General features: G+C 43.7%; 2 protein-coding genes across 2 annotated transcripts; one reads left to right on the top strand and one right to left on the bottom strand.

The window, feature by feature from the left end:
* The first annotated feature begins 339 nt into the window (after window positions 1-339).
* Window positions 340-1,355, top strand: LOC141110114 (heat shock protein 30C-like). Its single transcript, XM_073601330.1, has one exon. It carries the CDS (start codon window positions 526-528, stop codon window positions 1,180-1,182), a length of 657 nt encoding a protein of 218 aa, XP_073457431.1. The 5' UTR covers window positions 340-525; the 3' UTR covers window positions 1,183-1,355.
* A 1,608-nt stretch (window positions 1,356-2,963) lies between these two features.
* On the bottom strand, window positions 2,964-9,351 carry LOC141109878 (heat shock protein 30C-like). The gene is made up of 2 exons (XM_073601135.1): window positions 9,319-9,351; window positions 2,964-3,593 (listed from the first exon to the last, which is right to left on the bottom strand). Exons 1-2 carry the CDS (start codon window positions 9,349-9,351, stop codon window positions 2,964-2,966), a joined length of 663 nt encoding a protein of 220 aa, XP_073457236.1.
* Between the last annotated feature and the right edge of the window lie 396 nt (window positions 9,352-9,747).

The raw sequence follows: 9,747 nt of genomic DNA on the forward strand, positions 1-9,747 counted from the left end.
AGCCCTGTCACCAACAATGGCTGAAAAATGTTGTCTGTACAAAATAATGGGATTTCCCAGCCTTGTTCAGCTCTTTTAGGAAATGGTAATTATGCTGTGTATATTGTCTGTCCTAGAGATCAGCTTCTCCGTGTGTATCTGATCTATATATACAATATATACATTGTTCTAATCTCCATCATGTGTGCTCAGTATACGGCTATGTACACTCATCTTCTTTCTATCACAGATATATCTCAGAATTCTCCAGCAATCTCCAGCACAGAGTACAGCGTTCCAGCCGTCACTCAGAAGTTCCTGGCCCCGCCTCGTATTATTCATGATGTGTCCCCCAGGCCCCTCCCCCTTGCTCCATATATGGAGAGCAAATGGAGGGGTCCAGAAGTGTCTCAGGCAGTATAAAAGGAGTCGGGCTGGGAGAGGTTGCAGTAGAGCGAGCAGCAGAGAGCAGACGCTGACACACAGGCAGACGGCCTCCAGCTGAACTGTGACAAGAAGCTCCAGGAAAAGCAGCAGCAGAGCGACATGTTCCCTCTCAGCCTCCTCCAGTCCTCGCACAGTCCTGTGTATGTCTACCGCCAGCCCGAGCTCCCCCACTGGACCGCCACACACCTCATCCTCCGCCAGCTGGAAGACGACATGCTGAGCGTGAGCAGCGACATGGAGAGGAGAATGCAGCGCCTCCACCAGACTTACCATCTCCTGGCCAATGACCCGGACATGAGGAGGGGGAGGGGCGCTCAGAGCAGACACCCCACCGCCCCCCAAGACAAATCCCCCACCGAGGGCAAAGACGAGAAGGAGAACTTTGAGCTCTCCCTGGACGTGAGTCCGTTTTCTCCAGAAGAACTGACAGTGAGGACGGAAGGAAGGAGACTGATCGTGGCGGGAAAATCCGACAAGAAAAGGGAGACAGAGAATGGCGGCTTCTTCCAGGAATACAGAGAGTGGCGCAGAGAAGCCGAGCTCCCGGAAGACGTGAATCCCGAGGATGTGCTGTGCTCCATGTCCAAGGACGGGCGGCTCCACTTCCGGGCACCTCGCCTGGCACTGCCCGCTGCCCAACAGAGATCCATCACCATCACCAATGAGCAGAGCCCAGGAGAAGGTCAGGAGTCCAACCCAGAGAACCAGAACCACCGGGGACAGCAGGAGCAAGACCTCCCCCAGAATTCATCCTGATGACATGATGGGACTGAGATTTGGTACAATATTAATAGATTTTCTGTCACTATTTCTATCAGGATGAGAAGATGTCAGGAAGATCACTTCTACTTTCCCATGTTAGAATTTATGTTATTGTTCCAGTTTCCTGATTTTTATATTGCTTGGCTCACTCTTTCTATATACTGTATATATAGTTTTCTAAATAAATATTTTCATTTTATAACTATCTTCTGTTCTTTGCATGCTTTAAAAAATGTTTTTTTAAATAAGAAATCTCTTAATATTTGATTTATAGAATGAACAGAAATGTTTTATATAAAGAGAAGCTGAGTCCTTATCATCCGGTCAGTTTTCTGGATTCCTCTGTAATATGAACACAAAAATATCCAATACTGTATAATGCAGTCTGATAATAGCACAGGGGTGCTTACAATGATCAGCTTTTATTCACTTCTGTAAAACCTTTATCACAAAACTCAAAAAAGAACTGTTGCTGTAAATGCACAAAGAGTGTTATCTGGAGTTCTACTTTATTTTGTTACCCATATAAAGTCTGTCTTAATCTTCTCATCCATAAATCACTACCCAGCCTTCTAATCCAGACTGTACAGGGTTAACATCAATACAGCTAAGATCCGCCCTCCAGCCATGTGCTCTCTGTGTATCTCTAGTGAAGGGGAGGAGTCTGTATATACATAATGAATAATACACGAGGAGGGAGGAGCAGACAGGGACTGCAAAGTTGGAGTTGGTGGAGGAACTTCCCAGTGGGCGGGTCCTTGATCTTTCTCAGGCAATAAAAAAATAAAAATGCACAGTGAGGTAATCTCTCCAAATGATGAGCAATTATTCCAGTGTAAAAATAAGGTGAAGTTTGTTAAATGTGTATGTGTTAAGGATGAGCCTGAAATACATCTCACCGCTGTGGAACTACAAGTCTCAGCATGCCCTGCAAACTTGTCTCTGTGGTGATCTGCATATTAACCCCTTCACCTCCGTTATCCTGTACATTAACCCCTTAATTTCCATCTTCACACTGTATATGACCTGTACATTAACCCCTTCACTTTCTCCTCCGTCTATGTATGACTTGTACATTCATGATACCCTTTATCTAGTGCACAATCATTAAACTCAGTGTTTTAACCCCCTCATCACCAGCATGTATTTTCATTTCAATTGCAATTACTTTAGGGTGTTTACCTTCCCAAAAGACATCATTTGGCATATTTTTATATAAGAGAAACTTAAAAGAAAAACGTTTTTTTTTTTTAAATATTGACTTTTTTTACCCATACAGTTAAAAAATTAAAAACTTGAAGCATATTTAATATCACCAAATAATGCTTTATTTTTCTCAAAAAAATAAATAAATATAAATATCTATTTTTTTTTTATTGGTACAGTGCTGCATGACCAAGTAATTGTCAGTCAAACTATCACAGCACTGAAAATTGGCCCGGTAATGAATGGGGGATATACAGACTGGTACACAAGTTAAAGTGGAACTCCAGACAAAATGTTTTTTTTTTTTTTTTTTTTTGTTATGGGGAAGAGTTGGAAAGTCTGTCAGGTTTTTAATAGTGTGTGTGTTCTCTCACTTACTATCCCTATGACAGACATTCCTGGAGAAGAAAGAGAGAAGAATTTTTTCCAATATAGTCAAATGAGGCAACAATTTATTGTACCACAATTTAACCTCAATTAAAAAAGTTTGTAAACAAAAAAAGAATAGAATAGAATAAGATCGAAGAATGTGATCTGTGATGAAGCCAAATCTCAGTCCCATCATGTCATCAGGATGAATTCTGGGGGAGGTCTTGCTCCTGCTGTCCCCGGTGGTTCTGGTTCTCCGGGTTGGACTCCTGACCTTCTCCTCGGCTCTGCTCCATGGTGATGGTGATGGATCTCCCTTGGGCAGTGGGCAGTGCCAGGCGAGGTGCCCAGAAGTGGAGCCGCCTGTCCTTGGACATGGAGCACAGCACGTCCTCGGGATTCACGTCTTCCGGGAGCTCGGCTTCTCTGCGCCACTTTCTGTATTCCTGGAAGAAGCCGCCATTCTCCCTCTCCTTTTTCTTGTCGGATTTTCCCGCCACGATCAGTCTCCTTCCTTCCGTCCTCACTGTCAGTTCTTCTGGAGAAAACGGACTCACGTCCAGGGAGAGCTCAAAGTTCTCCTTCCCTTCTTTGCCCTCGGTGGGGGATTTGTCTTGGGGGGCGGTGGGGTGTCCGCTCTGAGCCCCCCTCCCCCTCCTCATGTCCGGGTCATTGGCCAGGAGATTGTAAGCCTGGTGGAGGCGCTGCATTCTCCTCTCCATGTCGCTGCTCATGCTCAGCATGTCGTCCTCCAGCTGGCGGAGGATGAGGTGTGTGGCGGTCCAGTAGGGGAGCTCGGGCTGGCGGTAGACATACACATGCACATTCCCCTGAAGAAGTCACGTGATCGGTGATGTCACGCGTAGGGATGGAATAGGCTTTTTCACATTGCTGGATACACAACGAGCTCGCTGCTCGTAGGAGACAGGCTCTCTCTTCACAGTTTTTTATGTGAGTACATTGATTTAAAATTTTAAATAAAGTGCTATCTGGTTGTAACATACTACACTATCAAGTACCTTTGTCCTGCATATTCCTGCATATATACACCTGAGATGTGGAGGCTGAGCTAGGACCCGCGCTGGCCCAGAACTCCAGCTAGGACCATAGCCATTTGTAACCAGTTGCCATTAGGATTATTTAACGCCGGCAAGCGTGGACACAGGGACGGGATTGAGGTTCAGGACCTGGCGGTTTAGCTACATTTTTTGCGGTTGACCTAGCTCCGCTAGGTAAGGGGCCATTACTTACATGAGTGTTTTATGCACGAAGAGGACACAGAGTGAATTGCATCCCAGACAACCCACTGTCGTTTGATTGAAACACCTAGAACCTGTTTATGCACCTTAAATTACTTTTATACTGGCACTTTAGTTTACTGCACTTATTGGCATGTTATTTACTATTTTTTTGTAGATCAGCACAGTATTTTAAAATCACCATTGCTGGGATATTTTACTATATTGATTTATACCATCATTACTTATATATTGTTTTGGATTAATTTGTCTGAATGGAGATATTCAGATCACTTTAAAGCACGGGCACTTTTGATATTTTTATATTTTGCACAATTTATAAGGACACGTTTCTGATTTTTATTCCAATTTTTTTATATGTTATTTAATGTATTTTGTAGATTTTCACATATAGATGTCTTTACATATTTCTTCTCACTAACACGTGATGCTGATTACCACGATTTCAATAGTTTGTTTAGTGCCAACACCAATTTATGCGATTTATTTATTATGCGATTTTATGTGTTATGGGTAGTCAGCACTAGGAATTGATCACATACGGAGATTTGTAGCATTTTTCTGGTTAGCGCAGCACCCCTCCCCTCTTACATTTCTGTCCTATTTTGGGTTTATGCTTGGCCCTTTTTTGGTGCATGCAGCTGTCCAGTCGCATACGTGCGCTCCAGCCTTTTTTCCTGCGTTTTTTGTTTTCTCTGTCTTTTCTTTTTCCAATTGGGTAGCGCAGGAATATTTTTACTACTCGTTCTGCTGCTGCTTTTCCTGGAGCTTCTTGTCACAGTTCAGCTGGAGGCCGTCTGCCTGTGTGTCAGCGTCTGCTCTCTGCTGCTCGCTCTACTGCAACCTCTCCCAGCCCCACTCCTTTTATACTGCCTGAGCCACTTCTGGACCCCTCCATGTGCTCTCCATATATGGAGCCAGGGGGAGGGGCCTGGGGGACACATCATGAATAATACGAGGCGGGGCCAGGAACTTCTGAGTGACGGCTGGAACTCTGTACTCTGTGCTGGAGATTACTGGAGAATTCTGAGATAGGAGGAGGAGGGGGAGGGGTCAACCTAAACCTTGAGGATTACAACACTAGTGGGCGGGAGCAAGGTGACAGCTGGAGATTGCCAGAGAATTCTTTATACTACGTAGATCTTCTCTCTATTCATCTGTACTTTATGGTTTTGTTATATCATCCCAGTCTCCTCTGTAGTCTTTTCTGGAAGACACACTCAACCAAACATTATATAACAACCATTTTAAAATGTAGTTTAACTTTGTTGCTTTTGCATTCATGTTTTATTAAAAGTGTATCTGAATCAAAAAATAAAAGAGTAACATATTGCAGTTTACCAATTAATGTGGATGGAGAAATTGTTTCCTTTCTTTTTTTTTTTTATTTAACCCGCTGGTTCAACAAAATAAAGGAATAATGTATGGCCAGCTTTATAGTGTACATACTGTTAGTTGGAGTGCTTCTGTTTTCATTCGATCGTGGACAGTGAGAGTGAACAATAGTGCCTGAGAGTTGCAGATGAGCATAGGATCAGCCAAATTATTTTTACAATTACACTTTAAAGCAGGGATACACCCAAAAGTGGAACTTTCGCTTTTAAGGACTCCTGACCCCCTGTCATGCCACATTTGACATGTAATTTTTTTGTTGGGGGGGGGGTGGGTACCTAGTTTTGACAGCTCCCACTTCCGTTCACGCCACCTAGGCAACTCGAGTGGAAATTCTCCTCTCACCCTCCCTCCCTGCAATGTTCTGGAACATGTCACAGGTCTCAGAAGACTGTCTGGCCATTCAGGACGCACAGCACAACTCACGCATGCACAGTGCGCACCGGCTGTGACAGCCGGGTGCCCACACTAGTGATGCCAGCGCCGGGGAGAAGCTGGGGAGAAAACCAAGGCTTTGGGCGGCCGCATCGCTGGGACAGGTGAGTGTGTGTTTATTAAAAGTAACTTTTTGGCGCTGCAGACGTTTAATAAACACAGAAACGTCTGGAAATCCGCTTTTACCACTTGTCTACTCAGGTAATTTTTTTTTATTTTCTGCACACACTAAAATCTGCATTTTTTGGTTAGAATTTACCATAAAGAAGTAAATATTTTCTAAAAACAGAAACCCTGGAGAATAAAATAGTGGGCGTTGCAATTTTTATATGAAACAATATTTGTGCAGTTACCGTATTTATCGGCGTATAACATGCACATTAATTTTAAGAAAGAAGTTTCAGGAGAAAAAACGTACATTTTAAATAAGGATCTCCAAAGCAAAATAAGGGTCAGTGCCCATCTGCAGCCCCACCATTGCCATCAATGCAGCCTGATCAATGTCCATCTGCAACCTCACAAGTGCCATCGATGCAGCCTCATCAATGCAGCAGCCTCACCATTGCCATCAATGCAGCAGCCTCACAATTGCCATCAATGCAGCAGCCTCAACATTGCCATCAATGCAGCAGCCTCAACATTGCCATCAATGCAGCAGCCTCACCATTGCCATCAACGCAGCAGCCTCACCATTGCCATCAGTGCAGCAGCCTCACCATTGCCATCAGTACAGCAGCCTCACCATTGCCATCAGTGCAGCAGCCTCACCAGCCATCAGTACAGCAGCCTCTCCATTGCCACCAGTGCAGCCTAATCAATGCCCATCTGTACCTAGAGAGGACAGGGAGGGGGGCGGGACGAGTGCTGACAGATTACATACAGTGACAATCTCCTATGATAGACAGAACAGTGGTCCAACGGTGGCCCAGGAGACGGGACTTCCTATTACAGAGGCCGCCAAGTAAACAGGAGATTCTCACTGAATGTAATCTGACGGCGCTTGTCCCGACCCCCTCCCTGTCCCCTCCAAGGCAGCTAAAATTGAAGTATTGGCGTATAACACGCACACGCTATTTGCACCCGATTTTCACAGTGAAAAAGTGAGTGTTATACGCCAATAAATACAGTACAGTATTTATCAAATGTTTATCTGCAGAAAATAATACGCTAAAATGCCTTTTAGTACAAATACAATATTATACCTAATTTTTGACAAAATATAAAAGACAGGGTTGTGTTAAGTAAAAATATACCAAGCATGTCAAGTCTTGAGCATGGAATAATTGCTTTGCCATCATATTTAAGAATTAGAACAAAAGGTTGAACCTTAAAGTACTGATGTAAACATAATATCTACAGTCACTTCCCCTGCATAACACTATGCAGACTATTTCTCCTCCTCTGCTTATCTCCTGCAGACTGTTGCTCCCAGGACTTCCACCTTCTTGAACAAACTTCCACTGTAGATCATTACTCTTCCTGTCACATCATCCTCTTTTGACAAAAGAGACCACTCTGAACAGTCTCAGTTGCTGGCTAGAATTGGTTGCACTGTTACTAGGCCAGAGGTCTGCAGTACCTCTCCCCGGTAGCCTAGTAATTTAGTAGCATGTGTTGATTGGTGAACTACTGCTTCCAGCTAGTCCAGTCTGCAAATCCTGCGCCCTCAGGCCACAGCAATTTGACACCTCTGCCGGGTTAGCCCCCCCAAATCAAAATGTTTGAAAAAATCTTATGTAGTTTTTTAGATCTTTGTTAGATCAGGTTAGATCAACTGTTGTTTGCGTTAGATCTCACACAGAAGAAGCAATATTAACAGTTATTTGCTGGGGGGGCTAACCCGTCATCAGCCCCCCCTTATCAAAAAATAGACCAAAAAGTTAGCTATTTTGGAAGCAATTTGTTAGATCCGGTAAGATCAAGTGGTTTTAACGTTAGATCTCACATAATTAGAGACTTATTAAGTAATTAATGAGGGGGGGCTGGCCCCCCCTTATCAAATTTTCTGGCCAAAAATCATTCAGGCTTATAGATATTCGTTAGATCCGGTAAGATCAAGTGTTTTTATTGTTAGATCTCACATCATTTCAGAGATATTCCACATCAAAATAGAGCTAATAGGTGGTACATATGGACGGGCTGACCCCCCCCTTATCAAATTTTCTGGCCAAAAAATATTCAGGCTAATAGATATTCGTTAGATCCAATAAGATCAAGTGGTTTTAACGTTAGATCTCACATAATTAGAGACTTATTGAGTGATTAATGAGGGGGGGTTGGCCCCCCCTTATCAAAATTTCTGGCCAAAAATCATTCAGGCTAATAGATATTCGTTAGATCCGATAAGATCAAGTGGTTTTAACGTTAGATCTCACATCATTTCAGAGATATTCCACATCAAAATAGAGCTAATAGGTGGTACATATGGACGGGCTGGCCCCCCCTTATCAAATTTTCTGTCCAAAAATCATTCAGGCTAATAGATATTCGTTAGATCCAGTAAGATCAATTGGTTTTAACGTTAGATCTCACATCATTTCAGAGATATTCTGGATCAAAATAGAGATATTAGGTGGTACATATGGACGGGTTAGCCCCCCCTTATCATATTTTCAGGCCAAACATCTTTCAGGCTAATAGATATTCATTAGATCCGGTAAGATAAAGTGGTTTTAACCTTAGATCTCACATCATTTCAGAGATATTCCACATCAAAATAGAGATATTAGGTGGTACATGTGGACGGGTTACCCCCCCACATGCAATTTTCTAGGCTAATAGATATTCGTTAGATCCCGTAAGATCAAGTGGTTTTAACATTAGAGATATTAGGTGGTAGTACATAAGGATGAGATTAGATCTCACATAATTAGAGACTTATTAAGTGATTAATGAGGGGGGCTGGCCCCCTCTTATCAAATTTTCTGGCCAAAAAATCACCCCAGCTAATTGATATTCATTAGATCCGATAAGATCAAGTGATTTTAATGTTTGATTATCCATAATTACAGGGATATTATGGATATTTGGTAGCGATGTTCGTATATCCATACTAGTGTCTATATTGGAGGCGGTGATGAGCATTTTCATGTGTACCAGAGAGGAGTGCCATTGAGCATACCGAGGTATGCTGAAATTATGTAGGACATTAATCAACAGGTGTGTCCAAGCCCAGTGAAGCCTGAACCACAGTGCCAGAAGCCCGAGGGAAACTTCGGAGGGCTCTGGTGAAGGAGCCAACCGGGTGCCTATCTACGGTAGCTGGCTCAAAACCAATGACACGAAGAGACAGCAGCGAAAGTCCAAACCTTGCAGAGGACCCCCCGTTGTTGCCTCCAAGCAACCCAGTGTCCTGTTTCTTTTGACAAATGCTGCCTGGTGTCGGAGAGTCAATGCACACCAGACTCCCAGAACTTAACGCAGACTTAAGCCTAATCAGAACCTCGCAGAGAGGAGCGCGGATACAAACCACTGAACAGGCCAGGGCCACCATATCCTCCATGCTCCCAGACAAGCTGGTGGGACCTTCTTCTGTTGTTCCCATCCAAGTAAAGGGAGTCTACACCAAGACTCTTCTGGATACTGGAGCTTAAGTGACCCTTCTCTACAGAGACTTCTATGACAGGCACCTCAAGCGCCTGTCTTTGCAGAAGTTGGAAGAGTTGCAGATATGGGGCATTGTGACTCAGAACTTCCCCTATGATGGCTATCTACTGGTCAAGCTGACCTTTGATCCCTCCATGGCTGGAAAAGATTTTTGAAACTCAGGCAGTGGTCTGTCCTCGCCCACCAGGGGCCAGTAAGAGTTCTCTCATCATAGGGACCTATACTGATCTTGTCAGAAGGCTGTTGACACCTCTTGTTCTGGAGCCGGGCACTTCAACTACAAGTTTGCACC

Source organism: Aquarana catesbeiana, linkage group LG10, assembly GCF_042186555.1.
Source record: "Aquarana catesbeiana isolate 2022-GZ linkage group LG10, ASM4218655v1, whole genome shotgun sequence".
In the NCBI taxonomy this organism is placed as follows: Eukaryota; Metazoa; Chordata; class Amphibia; order Anura; family Ranidae; genus Aquarana; species Aquarana catesbeiana.